The 20,277-nt window shown below is 40.3% G+C and overlaps 1 protein-coding gene and 1 non-coding gene across 2 annotated transcripts in view; both read right to left on the bottom strand.

Moving 5' to 3' along the window:
* PKD2 (polycystin 2, transient receptor potential cation channel) overlaps positions 1-5,496 on the bottom strand; it is a 75,899-nt gene extending 70,403 nt beyond the window's left edge. Inside the window, exon 1 of the mRNA XM_021673255.2 lies at positions 4,800-5,496. Within this exon, the coding sequence (XP_021528930.2) occupies positions 4,800-5,397 (598 nt within the window). The 5' untranslated portion in view covers positions 5,398-5,496. The remainder of the gene's footprint in view (positions 1-4,799) is intronic.
* Positions 5,497-12,969: 7,473 nt separating this feature from the next.
* On the bottom strand, positions 12,970-13,135 carry LOC135272196 (U1 spliceosomal RNA). Its single transcript, XR_010340290.1, has one exon. It is a non-coding gene; the product is annotated as a U1 spliceosomal RNA (small nuclear RNA).
* Between the last annotated feature and the right edge of the window lie 7,142 nt (positions 13,136-20,277).

The raw sequence follows: 20,277 nt of genomic DNA, 5'->3' as shown, positions 1-20,277 counted from the left end.
GCACTACTGGCATATAGCATAGTGGATGAGAAACACTTTGAACACAAAGTGCCTGGAATTAAATCCTGACTGCAACGTCTAATAGTTGTGGCCCTGGGCAAGTCATGTAACCTTTAGAAGGCTTAGTGCCCTCAACAGTAAAATGGTGACGATGATAGTTCTTTCTTCACAGGTTGTTGTGAGGATAAAAATGAAACTATGTATATAAGGAGTTTAACACTGTGCTTGGCACACAGTGAGCAATAAACCATTATTTCTTATTGAATTTAACAGTCTAGGGCAGGGTTTCTCAACGTCCTAACTCCTGGCAATTTGGGTGGAAGAATGCTTTGTAGTGTGTGTGTGTTTGTGTGTGTGTGTGTGTGTGTGTGGACTGTCCTGTGCACTATAGCTTAGTAGCATCCTTAACCTCAACCCAGGAGATGCCAGGGGCCATCCCCCAGGTATGGCAAGCAGAAATATCTCCAGAGATTGCCAAATATCCCCTAAGGGGCACAACTGCTCTGTAATTTAGGATAATTCTCTGCTGGTGGTGACATCAGACTAAATTCTGAAGCCTTAAGAAGGCTAAATTCATCAGTCACTGTGTATAGACTATCATGAGTAGAAAGTAAGAGCAGTGAGTTGGATTTTTGCAGTTCTGTGTGGTAGCATCAACCAAAACCAAGTTCAAATCTAAGCCTTTTTTTTTTTCTTTTTCAGATGGAGTTTCGCTCTTGTTACCCAGGCTGGAGTGCAATGGCGCGATCTCGGCTCACCGCAACCTCCGCCTCCTGGTTTCAGGCAATTCTCCTGCCTCAGCCTCCTGAGTAGCTGGGATTACAGGCATGCGCCACCATGCCCAGCTAATTTTTTGTATTAGTAGAGACAGGGTTTCACCATGTTGACCAGGATGGTCTCGATCTCTTGACCTCGTGATCCACCCACCTTGGCCTCCCAAAGTGCTGGGATTACAGGCTTGAGCCACCGCACCCGGCCCAAATCTAAGTCTTAATAAGCTTTCCAATAACTAATTATGCTTCCCTTTAGACATCAAAAGAGAAGCCAGAAAAAATAAAAATTACATAAAGTATGGCAAAATAAAATAGTGAATAATTCTGCATTGGAGGTCACTTATTAAATACAATCAGCACACCAATTTCAATGTCAAGATCCAATTATTTTAGGAGAAAGTAGGGTAGACTTACTATTTCATTTGAGCCCAAGCCCTAATGAGGCCATTGCTAGCCACCTGCCGAAATTCATTTCTTCCCTCCTGGGCACATGGCTGCATTATGTTTTCCAGACTCCCTTGTAGATATCTGCAGCTAAATAATTAATAACTCTGCCAATGGGTCATGAGTGAAAGTGATGTGGGCCATTTATACGATGAGGCATTTAAGGAAACAGCAGTGGCGAGCCTTCTTCACACTCTCCACTAGAACCTGCACGTGGCTGTTAAGCCTTGACTACGAAGGCAATGACTGGGCTCTGGGAGAGCCAGGAGGGAAGAAGAAGCCTGGATCCCTTAATCACCACATGGAGGAAAGCTGCTGCTAACCTGAAATACCCTCGAAATGTTACATGAGCAAGAAATTAACTTCTTATTCTTCAGGGTACTGAAGGGGAGGGAGGTATCTGTTTTAGCAGCTTAGTCCACCCTGACTTGTACAGCAAGTACTTCATAATTTCTCTAGGAAAAAAAAAAAAAAGCCCAAGAATATATGCCTAAAATAACAAATAGGAACTGACTTTAACAGGCTGATGCATTCACAAAAACATTCAACTTCTGAAATTCAGAAAATCTGATGACTCAGAGCACCACATTTTATCTTTGTATTAAAAAAGAGTTTGCTAAGAAAAGAATAAAAAATACTTGAGGATACTTTTAAGTCTGGGCACCATCTTTAAATCTTTCAGTCTTCCTTGGCTTCCTTTGGTCCAGGCCCTCTTCACCTCCTTACTGGCTGCCTCCTGAGGGTCTTCTTGCCTCCCGTCTCCCTCTGCCAAGCTCTCCTGGACATCATGCTGCTCACTCAATTTCCTTTCAGCAAGTTCTCTTCCTGCTCAGAAACTTTCAACTCCTTCCTAATATCTAGGGATACATTTTTAATTCCTTGATAGATACAATGCATCCTGCAAACAGGTCTCAAACATGTCTTTTTTACTATTTTTCTTCTGCTAAGAAGATAGATCTATCATCTACTGTAGGAGCAAAAAAATGACCATTTGTTGTCCATCTTGGATTCATGTCATTAAACAATAAACCAGAGCATGGTGAAGCTAGAAAGGACCTTGGAGATCAGGTTCAACTCCTCCATTTAATAAATGATGAGCTGAGGCTCAGGTGGTTCGAGTGAGTTGTGTAAAGTCATAAAGGCAAGAGACTTCCAGGGAAACTCCTGACCACTCCAAACTTCAGTAATTTCTCCTTCCTTTAAAAATTGCAAGTTACTTTCTATTCTGATCTTAGGGCACTGCTTACATAGTGCATATAAGATTGCTGCCATTAGTATCCAAAGCGGGGGAAAAATCTCAATCCATTCATGGCTATTTATTTTACATTTCGGGATTTTCAACCATATGAAAATAGTGATATGCTATTCTAGTTTATTTCTTCATAGCAGCAAGCAGTGCTATCTTCACAATAGGTGCTAAATATTTAACAAATGTTGCTTATTTAATAAGTGACAAGAATATCAACTATATTTCTTCATAAAAGAAAGTAATACCAATGTATTTTTAAATTTTATATAATTAAAACTTTTCAGCTGGGAGCAGCAGCTTGCACCTGTAATCTCAACTACTTGGGAAGCTGAGGTGGGAGGGCAGCTTGAGCCCAGGGGTTTGAGGCTGCCGTGAGCTATGTTTGCTTCTCTGCACTCCAGCCTGGGTGACAGAGTGAGACCCTGTCTCTTAAAAAAAGAAAAAAAAAAAATTCCTGAGTCCTGAGTCTGCTTTCCTACAAATCAGACCACTGACACAGTTTGACTAGAAGTTTTATGACTATGAGCTTATTCATTTTGTTTCCTGAAATTTTTCTATAAAAGAAATAAATTTATATACATACTTATATATATTTTATTTCTCTATATTCTGTTATTGGGTTTATTCAAACAAGGTTAGGTGTGTTATCAAATGCTTAAACTGAGTTAAAAGGATCATGCAACTTACCATTACTTATTAACTTAAAAGGAACCTCTCTCTCACTTCCGTGAATGTTTTTTAAATGCACATTTTAAATGGTGTAAAATAATATATAATTCGTATTAATATTATTTAATTAATTTAACTTTTTTAAATGCACATTTTAAATGGTGTAAAATAATATATAATTTGTATTAATCCAGTTTTGAACCTCAAAAAGTATTAGTGTTTTATTAATCTACTCACACAGGTTATCCAAAAAGGATCTTTTTTTCCCCACCATGCTTGAATTATATTAACTAGCATAAGTACCTCCATAAAAGAAGTACCAAAATGTTTACTTTATATTTCTGAAGCACTAACAACGCAAATACATTTTATATATCTTAACTCATTTAATTAACATGGCAAATACATTTTGTATGTCTTAACGCTTTCAATTCTCCCAGCGAGTCAAGAACTAAGCACTATGATCATCTCCTTAAAAAAAAAAAAAATCCAAAAACTGGGGGATCAGAGAGGTTAAGTAACTTGCTCAAGGTCATACAGCAAATGAGTGGTGGAACTGGGATTTGAGTGTAGGCCCGACCTGGTTTTAATCACATTACTATAACAACACCTAGACTGTTTTTGTGCAAGATTTTCAAAACCGACAGAAGGGGAAGAAAAAGAAAAATTCAAAACACCTGAGAATAGAAACTCTTAAAAATATAGATTAAAATAATCTGGAGAGTAAAAGCAAATGCAACACTTTTCCAAGGATACCTCTTTCAAAATTTGTAAAAAGAGAATTTCCTCTGTATTGGAAAATTCATGTCCTCTTACTGGGCACTGGCAAATTTGAAAATTCCTCTTCTGCCTTTTGTAGAGCTGGGCGGACTGGACTCAGACACATTTATCAGCTGGTATCTGGTGACTTCATCGTTTTGGTGGAATTTCAAAGAACATTAATTTAGTTACTTAAAAACATACTTCAAATGTTTTTAAAACAATGTAACCTTTCCTTTGCAACTGCTTTTAGAAAAAGGTCTAGAATTAGAAACAGCCAAATGACTTCACGGATATTATTTTAGTCTATTTGTAGTGTTCTCAACAGCTCTCACTCCCCAAAACAACCACACACATCACCAAAAAAATTCATCAGTGATAATCTGCCACACTCCTCTCACAGCTTGGATAACACTGTATGTATGTACTGTACTGTTACCGTTTCAGACTGGGATAAGGGGACAACGGAGCATCCAGGCAAGAAGGAAACTGCGGGTGACTATAACATTTTCCTTTAGATTTTGTGATATTAGCAAATATGCAACTACCATCAGTTACGCTACAATTAATGTTCATTTTTTTCCCCTACAAGAAAAACAAAAACTTCACATGTACTCTTTCACTCTAATTAGGCTTTCACTTATTTTCAGTAAAAAAGAATACGAGGACATAGCCTAAAGAATGAGGTATCCAATAAATGTGCACCAGCGAGAGCGCAGTGGAATTCCGCGCCGGGTACCGGAAATAGGGCAGGATTAGCGGAGGTGGGGAATGCGCTTCCTAGGGAGGCGGAACGCAGAGGGGATGCCAGTGGAGCCCGGAGAGCGGCCCCAGCGGGCGATGGCCCCGGCCGGCGCCGGCCGTTCTGGTTTGTGCATCAGCCGCTGCGGGTCGCGCGCTCTTACCTCGCAGCCCGCGAACCAGCCTCACGGCCCAGGCCACTCGGGGCAGCTGCCCGTCCAGGGGTAGGTGGCGATGCAGCGGGTCCCCGCCGCCGGTCGGGCTGGGGCACGGCGGGCCCTGGTCCTCTCGCCGGTGCCGCCTCCCGCTTGGGTGGCCCGCGCCGTGGTAGCCCCCAAGCCCCCGGCTCCGCGCACCCGCAGAGCTCACGGCCGAGGAGGCAGCCGACCTCCGGCTGCCCGGGCGCCACTCCACGTCCATCTCCACCACCATTCCGCCTTCTTCCCCTTCCACCTCCTCCTCTTCCTCCTCCTCGGCCTCGAAGCCCGGGTTATCGCGGCTCCACGCCTGCCGGGAGCACGACGACAGCGGAGGAGAAGGGGAAGCCGAGGCTCCGGCTGGGGGGTCCCGCGCGGCCGCCTGCCGGATGCGCTGCATCTCGATCTCCAGGCCCCGCTGCTCGCGGAGGCCGCCCCGGGCTGCGAGGCTGGCGCCCACGGCCGCGGCACCCGCCATCAGCCGGCCCGGGCCAGGCGCGCGAGGCGCGGGCGGTTGCTTGGCGTCCCCCGGCTGCTGCGGCTGCACGCGGCTGGAGTTCACCATCGCGGTCACTGGTGCCCGGCGCGCCGGTGCGCGGCGCCGCGCTCGGCGCTCTGCGCCTCAGGAGCCATGTTCCTTTCTTCCCGGGGCCCGCCGCCTCCTGCTCCCCGCCCCCGACCTCCCCGCGGTCCCGCGGTCCCGCGTCCCTCGCCCGCCCCCTCGGCCCGCCTCCCTCTGGCCTCGCCTCGCCTCGCCCAGCGGCCGCGGCCCGCTGAGGGGGGAGGCGCGAGGGAACCGCCCACGCGGTCGGCGCGCTTGCCCGGCGGCTTCTAGGCCCGCGTTCCAAGTGGATCCGGAGCCCGGGCGCTGGAGCCCACCTTCCATTAGCGGGAAGGCCCGGGAAGGGAGGGAGTCGCGAACCCGCCTGCCCGCCTGCAAGGAAAGGGTTCCTGGAGCTGTCGCTGCCTGCCCGAGGCCGAGATAACACTTGGGTCCCCCGTTATTAACCGCCAGCCACTTCTGCCTCGATTTACCAAAGTTCAGGGAAAGAACCTTTTGGTGAGACGGTGTGAATTAGTGACATCCAGCTGAGCTGAAATCTCCAGCGGGGCAAAGAAATCTTTCCATTTGCAAACTACCAAGGCTGACTTGCTGTGCATTTGGCGGGCCTCCTATCTCTGATTCTGCTCGTTTGGAGATGCTCTCTTGATCTCTGGTTGGCTTCTGTCTCCACACATTGTGGGGATCCCAGGAATTCGTCATAGGACTCTCGGATCGCTGGTGCCTCCACCGTGGTCTCCAGTTCCCCCGCGGCCAGAACTGACATCTAGCAACAGAATCCTGCCCGAGGGTCTAGGCACAGAACTTTATTTCCACTCTTCTGAACACATCTAACGCGATGCTCTGCAATTGTCTGAAACTTATCTTCCCCTAAGCCAAATCTATTACCTTGTCCCCTCGTCTGGAACCTGCTTCACTTCCTGTATCCCCAGGTGAGGTTTGGGGCTTCGCTGTCCTCCTCACTTCCCAGGCCACTCTTCTTCATGGAAGGCTCGCCCTTTACCCTTCACTGCCTACACCTCATCTTCTTGTTAACTTCTGCCCCACAAATCTCTCTGATATGATCTCTGTTTCTCACTCCTGCTGGCTTTATCCTATGTCTTGCGTTATTCGACATTGGAACAATTGATCTCTATCAATTCCATCTTTATTCTCCACTTTGGTGTCCTCACTATTTCTAGGTTATATTCCAAAACCAAAGCTACTTATTTGTCACGTTGATGGTTAGACACCTCTGTGGGCTCCTGGTAGCCTAAAGGATAAAATTTAATTTCAGTGGTTTGGTTTAGTAAATTCTCATAATCTGTTCCTGTATTTGTTTGTTAGGGCTGCCATAACAAAGTACCAGAGACTGGATGGCTTAATGGAAATTTATTTTCTCACCCCGTCTCTACAAAAAATATAAAAATTAGCCAGGTTTTGTGGCACATGCCTGTGATCCCAGCTACGCGGGACGCTGAGGTGGGAGAATCGCTGGAGCCCGGAAGGCAGAGGATGCAGTGAGCCGAGATCCGGCCATTGCACTCCAGGTAACATAGTGAGACCCTGTCTGAAAGAGAGAGAGAGGAAGAAGAAGAAAAAAAAGAAGGAAAGAGAAAGGAAAAAAGGAAAGAAAAAAAGAAGAAAGAAGAAAAAGAAGAAAGAAAAAAGAAAAAAAAATTTTCTCATGAGGCATTGGCAGGGTTGGTTTCTTTTGAGGCCTCTCTCCTTGGCTTGCAGATGGTCCTGCTTCTTGTGTCCTCATGCAGTCTTCCCTCTGTATGCATCTGTGTCCTAATTGTCTATTCTCATAAATCATATTGGATTAGGATCTACCCTAATGACTTTTTTTGTGTGTAAGACATAGTTTCGCTCTTGTCACCCAGGCTGGAGTGCAGTGGCGCAATCTCGGCTCACTGCAACCTCTGCCTTCTGGGTTCAAGTGATTCTCCAGTCTCACTTGGAGCTGGGATTACAGGTGCCCTCTACCATGCCCGGCTAATTGTTTTGTATTTTTAGTAAGGATGGGGTTTCTCCATGTTGGGCAGGCTGGTCTCGAACCTCTGACCTCAGGTGATCCACCTGCCTTGACCTCCCAAAGTGTTTTAATTTCACTACTTCTTTAAAGACCCTGTCTCCAAGTATGGTCACATTCTAAGGTACAGGAGATTAGGATTTCTACACAATTTAGCCATAACAGCTCTTAATCTACTCCTCTAGCATGGTCTCTCATGCCATCCATCCACCTGTGCAGTATTATTCATTCGTTCCTTATGCACTTATATAGCATGCTGCTAATATTTAGGTAGTTATGGCTACCTATCACCTGATCCTGCAGTTTATTAATTTAGATATTCATGTTCTTCTTTTAACTGTGAGCTTCTCAAAGGCAGAGTATGATCCAGCCCTGGCCCTCAAGAGGAGACAGACCAAAAACGAGAGATTACCAAGTGGAGTAAGGGTTATGGTGCCTGTCATCCAAGGAACCTCTAATGCTGAAGATGCCCTGAATAGCATCACCAGCACTGCAGAGTCAAAAGATTCTTATAGACACATGCCAGCAGAGGAGAGCTAGGCCTGGAAGGAGAATGCAGAAGCTGAACCAAAGGGTCCTCTGGAGGATAGGTTTAGTACAATGTTTTCAGATTGCCATCAGAAGATCTCCAACATCACTTGGAGCATTTTCTAAAAATATAGATACTGGGTCCGAATTCCAACTTTATTGACTCAAAATACTCCGGATTTCAGTCCTGAAATCCTGAATCTTCACAGGGGATTCTTGGGCATCCAAAGTTTGAGAAGCACCAATGTGTTACAAATGGAAGAGATACCATAAATATTTCCCCCATATTTTTATGCTTCCCTGTTAGCACTAGTGAAGCAATCATCTGAAATCCCAGACTTAGAAGAAACTTCAGTGATCTTTGAGTCAGACTTAGTCTATGTCTTGTGCCTGCAGTCACTAATTTATTGTAAGGACCCTGGAGCCAGACTGCCTGGATTCCAATTTTGCTCCCCACTTCCTAGCTCTGTGACCTTGGGCAAGTCACTTCATCTCCTTTGCCTGCAAAAATAGGAATAATGATAATGCCCACCTCATAGGGTTGTTGTGAAGAATAGGTGAATTAATATATGCATTTTAGCCCATTTGTGTTGCTATAAAAACTACCATATAGTGGGTGGCTTATAAACAACGAATCTTTATTTCTCACAGTTTTGGAAGCTGGACAGTCCAAGATCATGCTGCCAGCAGATTTGGTGTCTGGTGAGGGTCTACTTTCTGGTTCATAGACTGCACCTCCTAGCTGTGTCTTATGGTGGAACGGGCAAAAGCACTCCCTTGAGCTTCTTCTCTAGGGGCACTAATCCCATTTGTGAGGGATATCCCACCCCCATAATCTAATCACCTCTCAGAGGCCCCACCTCCTTACACCATCCCCTTGAAGGTTTAGGATTTCAATGTATGAATTATGGGGGAACACACACACCCAGACCATAGCATGTGGAACACTGTCTGACACGTACATGCTAATAGTGTTAGAACTATTCTTAGCTCTTGTATCTTAATTATGATAACCATTTTCATCTATTATAATTGCTTTTGTGGATGCCTTTGTTCCAAACTAGACTGTGAGTTTCTGGAAGGCAGGAGCTCCGTGTCCATCCTAGAGGCTTCCATAACAAATACTTACTGAGCACCTACTATATGCCAAGCACAACACTAGGAGAGACAGCAGTTCATGAAATAGGGGGAAAGCCCAGCTTTCATGGAGGAGAGCTTATACATTACAGAGTTTGAGGGGATTCAGAAGAGAGATTGCTCAGGCTAGCATGGGTAGGGAAGGTAGGTAGGGCCAGGTCATGGAAGGGCTCAGATGCATGTTAAGGAGTACAGACTGTAGTTAATAATGATAACATAAATAGGCATTTTTTTTCTTTCTACAGTGTCAGTTACTATTTAAAATAAAATCTGAAATATTCTTCTTGAAACTACATCCTAACCCTTAAAAGAATTCAAATTGATTGGAAATGTGTCTGCACATACACAACTCAGAGTTAGTTATATTTGTGCTTAACCAAAATTTTCTTTACAAATTATCGCAAAGAAACGTAATCATTAAAAAGTCACAGCATTTTTTTGTGTAATACAACTTAAATAGCATTTGCTCCATTGCACCCTAAATCTTATATTTTGGGAGTTTCAGTATTAATTTGAATTTTAATTTTCATAAACCCAACACCAGCCATCTAACATATTTCCTGTTCAAATACTTACTCATTCTTTCTGGCTTACTAAGATTTCCTTTCGTGCTTTTATGTTAACTTGTTTCTCCCCTTTAGGGCGCCCAGCTTTTGCTCAAGCAGGCCCGGAGGCTGTAAATTTCTCTCCCTACCCACAGAATTCCTTCTTTTAATACCATCTGAAGACCTTCCTTCTCATAAGAAGTTTTCCATGATTAAATAAGTGACATGCACAAAGTTTTTTTCATCTCATTGCCACAATCCTGTTGTCACATTAAAAATTTCCATAATCTGTATGGTCTGGAAATACTGAGTGGGATAGATAATATGGCCTGGCTGCTGTTAGTTTTTTTTTTTTTTTTTTTTTTCATTAGTGTGGTAGATCTTCCTCGACATCCTGCACAAATCTCACCCCAGTCTCAGTGCCACCGTGGACGCTTGAAGGAGCCATTTTAAAGGGCAGCCTTAAACAGTTCAGTCTAATTTAATATTAGTGGTCTCCACACTTCTGACTCTTGTTTTATTAGAATTGCCTGTTTGGCTTTTATTTTCCAGTGTGAACTGATGAAACAGACACGAGCTGAAGTACTCATTGGTTTCGTGGTCTCCAGCTCGAAAGGAAATCCAAGAGGAGTTTCTGGCATGTGTGGTGTTGCTTAGCAATTCACCCAAACAAACATGTTTCCTCCTCAATTTTTTCCCCAGTACTTGTTTACTCAAGAACATTGTAAAATCAATTTTTACCACTTGACATCTGAAATCATTAGAAGAAAATCTGGTGTTTTGGGCTTTATGAGAAGAACTGCTAACCACAGTAAGACTTTGACCTTCCTTTGTTTCTCATTTTGCTGCTTTAATAACATAAAGCTAGGATTTGTGGCCTTCTTCATGACCAGATTTTGGTTTGGATTGCCCTGCATATGTTCCTGTCTTTGTGGGGGTTATCTTGGCACCATCGCTGGCTGGCACCATGATCTTGATGACCTAATCTCTCTATCTCAATTTCCTTCTCTGGATAATGAGATTAAATACCCGTCTTATAAATCCACCACAGAATTTTTGTTGAGGACTAATAAGGGAATATTAATAGGTTTATAAAACACTTATTGAGTGTCCACAATGTGTCAGGCTCTGTGTTACATTCCAGAGTGACAAAGATAAGACATGATTCCTACCTTCAAGGGGATCAAGTCTTATATTTAGACTGCGTGGAAACATCTTTAGATCATTCTCAACTTCTCTACCTGTAAAAACTTGGGAATCTTTCTAGACTCAGATTTCAAGTCTTCCTGGAACCTTCCATAGACACAGTCCTGGCCCCCAGCCTGAATTTACATGCCTCTCTACCTTGTAAACCCTTATTCCAGCATTTGCCACCTTAGAGTATCTGTTCACATAGACATCTTCCTGAGTGGCACATAAGCTCCTGGAGAGCAGAGACCCTGACTTAATCAATCATTTAGCAGCTCAGGAGCCAGGCTGATTTCTAGTGCAAGTTTTCTCGGGGACATGCCCCCATCTTCATCCCCTCTCCTCAGCCAGTCTTAGCCTATGTGTGTCTCAGGTGTAGCTGACGCCATCACAAGCTCCCAAGTGGTGATTATGGAGCTCAGGCTTGGCCAATCACTATCACGTCTCCTCGGCCCCTGTGAATGGTGTTTCACAAGTATGGTATCCTGTTCTGTTAAAAAAAAAAAAAAAAGGCCAGAATTTTTTTTTCAGTTGTTGGAAAAGAAAAGTTTTTCTTCTCACTAGATTTAGTGAGAAGATGTAAGTGGATGTAAGTCCAGACAAGCTGGCAGCCAAAATGTTGATGCTTAGGGGGCAAATGGAGCCAACAGTATATATACAAAAAATATTTATAATGTGGAGACTGGAATAATACTAAAATTGAACTGATGTTTGGGTGGTCATACTATTCAAGAACATTATGAGATACACTTTTATTATGTGCAATCTCCTAGTTTTGTCAGATGCATATATGATGTTTATTATCTATATTTTTATCCAAATTCAAAAGAATTTTGAATGATGTGGGGCCAAGAACAGAGTTCTTTGAAATACTGTGTGAGGCTCTTCTCTTCATCAACTCTAGTTTATTTGCTAATATCCTCTGGGTATAATTGTTTTAAGAAATCTTTAAATCCAGTTGAACTTTCACTAACCCAGATTTTTCCAAAGCTTATCAGAATTTTCTTCAAATACCTTTGATGCCAACATGAATGAGGCTTCCAGCATTCCCAGATCTACCAGACTTTGCAGAGTACCTGTTTTATGTTCACCTCACACAATCTTATATATGATTAGAATGCTAAAGAAGCCTGTAATCCAAGCACTTTGGAGGCCAAGGCGGGTGGATCACCTGAGGTCGGGAGTTCAAGACCAGCCTGACCAACATGGTGAAACCCCGTCTTAAAAAAAAAAAAATATATATATATATATATATATATTTTTTTTTTTTTTAAAAAAAACCACATTTAACCAATAAGAGCTTTGTGACATTATTCTGGGAAGGTTTTTTATTTCGTTTTATTTTAAATAGATTTTGGAGTCTAACTTCTAGGGATTCTGATTCATTATGTCTCAGCTATATCCTAGGAATCTATTTTTAGAGAGCAGAGCAAAGAGGTAGAGAAAGACCAGATTCTGATTACATCATTTGAGCTCCTGAGTTAGCATTAATTCAAGCTAGATCTACCTTTGGACTTCATGAGCCAAAAAATGTCCTTTTAAAAAGTTAAAAAGAAAATTCAACATTGCCTTTGCCCCTTGCCCTGCCTCTTCCGTCTTGTATTCTCCTTTGTTCTATTGTTGCCATCTTTATCCATGAGCACCCAATGGTTAGCTCCCACTTGTAAGTGAGAACATGTGGTATTTGGTTTTTAGTTCCTATGTTAACTTGTTTAGGATAATGGCCTCAGCTGCATCCATGTTACTGCAAAGAACATGATTTTGTTTTTCTTCATGGCTGCATAGTATTCCACAGTGTATATGTACCATGTTTTAAAAAATCCAGTCCATCATTGATGGGTACCTAGATTGATTCTATGTCTGCTGTTATGAATAGTGCTGCAATGAACATACAGGTACATGTGTCTTTGTAATATTATTTATAGCATTCCTACCAGCAATAAATAAGGGTTCTTTTTCCAAATCCTCAATAGCAGTAGCATTATCAGTGTTTTGGATTTTGGCTATACTAATGGGTGGGCAATAGGATCTCCTTGTTGTTTTAATCTGCAATTCCTTAATGACATATGTGGAGCATCTTTTCATATGCTCAGTTGCCATCTGTATATCTTCTCTGGTGAGGTGTCTGTTCAGGTTATTGGCCCATTTTTTCCTTTTATTTACCAGGGGAAAGGATGCATCCAGTATGCTGCTACCACAAATTATGCAGTTGAGTTTCCCACATTTGGGGAAATCACAGGGGTCAGCATGTCTTCAGTGTGATAGATAAGCTTTGCCCTGGGAAAAACTACCCTTGTGGCCATGGTAGCTCCCCCTGCCTGGTAAGTCTTTTGGGCCTATTTTTTAATCAGGTGGTTTACTTTCTTATTGTTGAACTTTAAGAGTTCTTTGTATATTTTGAATCACAATCCTTTAACAGGTCTTTTGCAAATATTTTCTCCCTGCCTGTAGCTTATCTTCAATTTTTAAAAAATTTATCAACTTTTTCCAGTAGCTGATATGGTTTGGCTCTATGTCCCCACCCAAATCTTATCTCCAGTTGTAATCCCCACATGTTGAAGGAAGGAAGTGATTGGATTATGAAGGCAGTTTCCCTCATGCTGTTCTCGTGACAGTAAGTTCTCATGAAATGTGATGGTTTTATAAATGGCAGTTTTCCTGCATTCTGACTTCTCTCTCCTGTCACCAAACGAAGAAGGCCCTTGCTTCCCCTTCACCTTCTGCCATAATTGTAAGTTTCCTGAGGCCTCCCCAGCCATGTAGAACTGTGAGTCAATTAAACCTCTTTCCTTTATAAATTACCCAGTGTTGGGTAGTATCTTTATAGCAGTGTGAGAATGGACTAATACAGTAGCCTTTGACCTTTCTTCTTAAAGATAAGGATATTAGCAAATGTACATTTTTTTACCAACAAGCACCTTTTAAAATAAGTATCTTTTACATTGCCAAAGTCTATAAACTTTCATTTTGTTGTACAACAGTAAATATAATTTATTTTATATATTTAAATTTCTCATTGTTTACTACCAGTGCTTTTTTAAAAGTCTTTTGTTTTTATAGTCATTAACGTATTTGTTAAATTTCTATTTTATAAAAGATAGTTCCTAATATTGTTTAATTTACAGAAATAAAAGAGAAAATATACAGATCTAGTCTTCCAAGAGCATTCAATATTATACACCAAGCTTATTCCTTAAAACAATGACCCAGAAAACCACATGAAAGAGTTTTATTATGGATATCCTAAAACAAGTAACTATAAGTTTCAGATATATATATAGAATATTTCACAGTTCCCATAATCAAAATTCATGAGTTTTCTGATAGCCTTCAATGTTTGTACTAAGTTACACACCACTGTTATATTAAAGCAAACCATTAAAAATCAAGCTAGCTTTTTTTCTTTTCAACTTTTATTTTAGACTCAGAGGTACATTCACAGGTTTGTTACCTGGGTATATTGTGTGATGCTGAGATTTGGGATATGAGAGATCCTGTCATCCAGGTACTGAGCACAGTACCCAACAGTTACTTACTACCAGTACTTTACAAACATGAATACCAGTACTTTACAAACATGATTTTCTCTTCCTTGAATTTTTTTCTCTTGATTGAATCCTTGAGTAGGTTTTTTTAATTAGGTGTTTTGTTTTCCCAAAGAACAACCCATTAATGCTTCATTATTCCCAAAATCTGTTCAAAATTAAGAAAGCCCTTCTGTTACCATAGACATAAAACGAATGGATTGGGCATTGTATTTTTGGCTCAGTCTTCTCCTCCTCTATAGGATTTTCTAAATATTCCTCCACTTTCCTCTGCCATTAAATGTTGCTATGGGAAGAGTAGGAGGTCAGATTAAACCCATTGTTTTCCTCTCAGGCTGGGTAGATGACTTTATTTTACTTTTTTGCCCTGAAGTTATGCCTGTTTAGTGAAATTATTATTATTACTATTGTAATTGTTATCCTGCTCTTAGACACATCTTTCTGTTGATTATTCAGCATAATTATTTACCTAGGAAATATTATGCATGTTTAATCAGCAAATTCAGATTTTCACTTATTTTAACAAGATTTTCTTCTTTTATAATTTCAAATAATCTGCTGTTTCATTAGTTCTCTAAATGTAGCAATACCAGTCATGCATATGTTGAGCTACTGTGTTCTGTTTCTGTATTATCTCCTTTCTAATTTGTCTTTTTGTCATTTTCTGTTTTTGTTTTTAATAGGATTTTCATAAATCTTGCCCTTCATATTATTGTACCTTTCATGTTTTTGTGGTTTTCAATGTGGCTTTTCTTTTCCTAATTCTTTATTTAAAATCTTTAATTCCACTTGTGAATTCTGCTAGCTCACTTTTCATTTTTCCATGGCCATGTATTTTATTTTCTATTTTTCATTATTTTTTGAAGCTAAAATTATTTTTAATCGATTTCTGTTCCTGGCTCTGATGGAGCCACAGGGACAGATTTAACCTCTTGCTTAAAAAAAATACAGACAAAATGTATAAAGGATGGTTCTCCAACCTAGGAACAACAGGCAGTATAAACAGTAATTTCTCAAATAAGATAAACAAAGGAAATAAACCCTATGGTTTCCCCACTGATTCCCTAGAGAAAGATTCCAAGCTACCAGTCTTACTCAATTGAGAACACAGAGTTCGTTGAGAATTTGGGGAAAGTCAAAGTGGACGGAATTCACAAAGAACTAGTAAAAAGAGTATTGCAAAGGGAAAGAACTCCAGCAACCTCTAGACAGTGTCCCTTGAGTTTTCAGAGCATGTGTTTGAGGAACCCACCTGAAGCAAGGAAAGAACTACCAGAAAGAAGCAGATGGAAAAATTCCTGATGTTCACATAGAGCAGGGAATTTCTCAAGTTTCTGTCATCTGAAGTAGAGAAATCTTATACTGTATGAGGTATTGAAGAGAATACTCAGAGGGACAATGCCTCGGTGGTAGGTCCAAACTAGCTTAGAGTAAAGGACGGTCTGCCTTGTATGACTCCTTGTGAAATTATTCTGCTGAGTATGTCATCAATTTTCACTATTTGTATGTTTTTATTAATTATTTATTGTGGTCATAGTAGTTTTTACTTTATAATATTTTGTTGGTCTGTTATTTGGTGCTTAGTGGTTTTTGACAGTTATATCTTTATTGGATCTTTTACAATGTAGAGTAAGTTCTTTGTTTCATTTTATGCTATTTGTTTTTAAAATTTACTTTTGATAGTAATATTGCAAATCTTTAAAAATGTTTTAATTTATTCATAAGGAAAAACACCTAAAGCAAAGTGAAACAAAAAATGATGTAGGCACAATTATCATTATTTTCCATTATGTGAATCTTTGTCTTAACGATGAGGCTTCATCTATTTATACTTGTTGTTACAATTGATTTCTTTCATAATATTTCTGTTATTTCAATGTTTTCTCTTTAAAAGTATGTTCTTGTGATCCAATGATTTAGTTTTCACTCTATATACCATTTTCTTTATTTTGTCCTTCATATTTTGCAAGCTATATAACCTCTGTTAAATTCTGTTAATAGACATCTTTAAGCATTCTTTGACATGTAATTTTCTAATGTCCCAGTAAATAAATAATTTGTCAACATAAAATGTGTGTGTAGACCAAGCATGGTGGCTCATGCCTGTAATCCCAGCACTTTGGGTAGCCAAGCGGGTAGATCGCCTGAGGTCAGAATTTCGAGACCAGCTTGGCCAACATGGTGAAACTCTGTCTCTACTAAAGAAAATACAAAAATGAGCCAGGAGTTGTGGCACGTGCCTGTAGTCCCAGCTACTTGGGAGGCTGAGGGAGAGAATAGCTTGAACCTGGGAGGTGGAGGTTGCAGTGAGCCGAGATCACACTACTGCACTCCAGCCTGGGTAATAGGTCTCAAAAAAAAAAAGTGTGTGTATAATCCTTGCACATACTGCTACCAGGGTTATTTTTATCTCTGACCTACATATATTGCTTTATCTGAAGGAAAATTAATTTTCAGAATTTGACGTAGACTTATTTCCTTATCTATTTCCTGCTCAATTATTTTCTGGGATTTGGAATCTCTGCTCTGATAAATGAAGATATCAGGGAAAGGGTACAGTACAGAACATCACTGTCTTTTAGATTATTAATAGAAGATGGAGGAATTACTGCAACCCTTTCTTGTTGGTACAAGTTCTTCATCTTTGAGTTAGCCCTCAGACTAACATAAATGTCCAAAAGTGGACATTTATGAAGTGATTTTGTCTGCTCTCCTCTCTTTCTTTCTCCTTTCTCTTTCTTTCCTTCTTTCTTTCTTTCTTTCTTTCTTTCTTTCTCTTTCTTTCTCTTTCTTTCTTTCCTTTCTTTCCTTCTTTCCTTCTTTCCTTCTTTCCTTTTGCTTTGACATGATCTCGCTCTGTTTCTGAGGTTGGAGTGCAGTGGTGCAGTCATAGCTCATTGAAGCCTTGACCTCCTGGGCTCATAGGATCTTCTTGCCTCAGCCTTCTGAGTAGCTAGGACTATAGGCATGACACCACCCCTGACTCTCTTTCTTTTATTTTCTTTCCCTCTCACCTCCTCTTTCTGCTTCTTCTCTTTCTGTTTATCCTTCTCTTTCCCCTTTCCCCTTTCCCCACTTCTCCTGTTTCTTGATTCCTTTTACCTTAAGAAAAATCTGGGGAATCTGGAGAAAAAATCTGCACAACTTTTTTATCTTCTGGTTAGGAGAGGTTAGGATATACTCAGTTTTTTCATTGGTGTAAATCTTCATCTTTATTCTTTGTCTTCCTGGGCATTTTAGTGAAAATTAGAAAAGGTGGTATGATGGGAGATTCGTCATTTATCTTTTTTTTTGTAATTAAACTTTTTACTTTGAAATTACTATAGATTTGCAGGAAGGTACCAAGAAATGTACAGGGAGGTCCTGTGTACCCTACACCAACCCTCCCTCATTGTTAACATCTTACAAAACCAGGTATAATACTGGAAGCAGACAATTGACATCAGTACAATCCATAGAGCTTTCTCAGATTTCAGTTATTGCATGTGTGCATAGCTTTATGTAATTTTATTGCATGTTTAGCTTTGTGTAACTGTCACCACCATCAAAATACTTGAAGGTATCATCACTTCATGTTGCAACTTCAGAGCACACCATTATGTCTCCTTCATCTCTAGTCTCTGACAACCACTAATCTGTTCTCCATCTCTATAATTATGTTGTTTCACAAACATTATATGGATGAATTCATGCACTATGTGCCCTTTTGTAATTGGCTTTCTCCACTCAGCATAATTTCCTCAAGGTTCATCAAAGCTGTATGTATCAGTAGTTTATTGCTTTTTGTTGCTGAATAGTATTCCATAGAATGGATATGGCACTACAGTTTGTTCAAGCATTTGCCCATTGAAGTACATTTGGGTAGTTCCAATTTTGAGCTATTACAAATAAAGCTGTTCTAAACATATACAAATTTCTGTATGAAAATAAGTTTTCATTTCCCTAAAATATATAGCCAAAAGTGCAATTTGTGGATCAAAGGTAAGTCTATTTAAGTTTTTAAAAAACTGCCAACCTATTTTCTAGAGTGGTTATGCTATATTGCATTACTACCAGTTATATGAGTGATCACTTTCTCCATATCCTTGCCAGCATTTGATGTCACTAATTTTAGTTTTTGCAATAGTATATCACTATGACATACCTATCTATGTCATAGTGATATACTATTGCATTCTAGCTTGCTTTTCTCTCATGGCTAAGGATGTTGAGCATCCTTTTGTTTATTTACTATCTGTATATCCTCTTTGGTTAAAATGTCAGGGCATGTCTATTGTCCATTCCCTAATTGGATTGTTTAATTTTTAAATTTTGACTTTTGATAATTCTTTATTGTAGTTTAATAAAAAACATATTTTATCTTTGTCCTTGGTTCCGGGCGTACAGCTCCTAAAACACTTGGACTGTCCTGAGTGGCAAGTATCTTATATGCTAGTAAGATGACTGGTGTCCAGGGTCTCTGGATAACTTCAGGACAGGGCTGTAAACAGAAAGAACAAGTCATGATTAGAGGGTTGGAACTTTTAGTACCTCTCCCTGACCTCTGGGGAGGGGAGAAGGGCTGGAGATTGGGTTCAATCACCAATGACCAATGATATAATCAATCATATCTGGGTAATAAAACTTCTATTAAAAACTCTTAAAGCATGTGTTTCAGAAAGCTTCCAGGTTGGTGAACACATCAAGGTACTGGGAGGGTAGCACACTCAAAAAGAGCATGGAAGCTCTGCACACCCCTCTTTCCTCCATGCCTTGCCTAATGCATCAGTGTCATTTGGCTGTTCCTGAGTTGTACCCTTTATAATAAACCAGTTGTATTAGTCCGCTCTCAAGCTGCTAATAAAGACATACTTGAGACTGGGTAATTTATAAAGGAAAGAGGTTTAATTGACTCACAGTTCAGCATGGCTGGTGAGGTCTCAGGAAATTTGCAATCATGACAGAAGGGGAAGCAAACATGTACTTCTTCACATGGTAGCAGCAAGAAGTGCAGAGCGAAGGGTAGGAAATGCCTCATGTAAAACCATCGGATCTCCAGAGAACCCACTCGCTATTGTAAGATCAGCATGGGGGTAATTGCCGCCATGATTTAATTACCTCCCACTGGGTCCCTTCCATGACACAATGCATGGGAATTATGGGAACTACAATTTAAAATGAGACTTGGGTGGGGACACAGCCAAACTGTATCACCAGTAAACATGAGTAAATGTTTTTTTGAGTTTTATGAATTGCTTTCAGCAGAGTATTAAATCAAAAGGAAGGTTATAGAAACCCTTGAATTTGTAGCCAAGTTGGACATCAGTTATGAGGACCCTGGGGACCTAGGACTTATAACTAGTAAATGAATTTAGGACAGTTCTGTGAGTCTAAGCCCTTTAACTTGTGGAGTCTGCACTATGAGTAGTTAGTGTCTAGACCTTTATATTCTAGATAAAAGTTCTTTGCAGGATGTGTGGTTTGCAAATATTTTCTACAGTCTGTAATTTGTCTTTTCATCCTTATAGCAGGAACTTTCACAAAGCAAAGGGTTAAATTTTGATGAAGTCTAATTCATAATTATTTCTTTTTATGGATTATTCCTTTGGTGTGAAGTCTGATAACTATTTGCCTAGTCCTAGGTCTGAAGATTTCCTTCTATTTTTTTTCTAGAAGCTTTATAGTTTTATATTTTACATTTAAGTCTATGATCCAGTTTTAGTTAATTTTTGTATAAAGTGTGAGGTTAAAGGTTTTTTTGTTTTTGTTTTTGCCTACGGATTCTCAATTGCTCCAACACTATTGCAAAGACTATCTTTTCTTTTTTAATTAGATTGTTTTCCTTCTTTTGGCAAAAACAATTAGGCATGTTTATGTAGATGTATTTCTGGCTTCTCCAGTCTGTTCCATTGATTTGTTTCCATTCTTCTGTCAGCACCACCTTTTC

This window comes from Aotus nancymaae, unplaced genomic scaffold, assembly GCF_030222135.1.
Source record: "Aotus nancymaae isolate 86718 unplaced genomic scaffold, 86718_ANA_hifiasm-v0.15.2.pri h1tg000006l, whole genome shotgun sequence".
In the NCBI taxonomy this organism is placed as follows: Eukaryota; Metazoa; Chordata; class Mammalia; order Primates; family Aotidae; genus Aotus; species Aotus nancymaae.
Note: the sequence above shows the minus strand (reverse complement) of the source record. Positions and strands in the feature narration are given on the sequence as shown.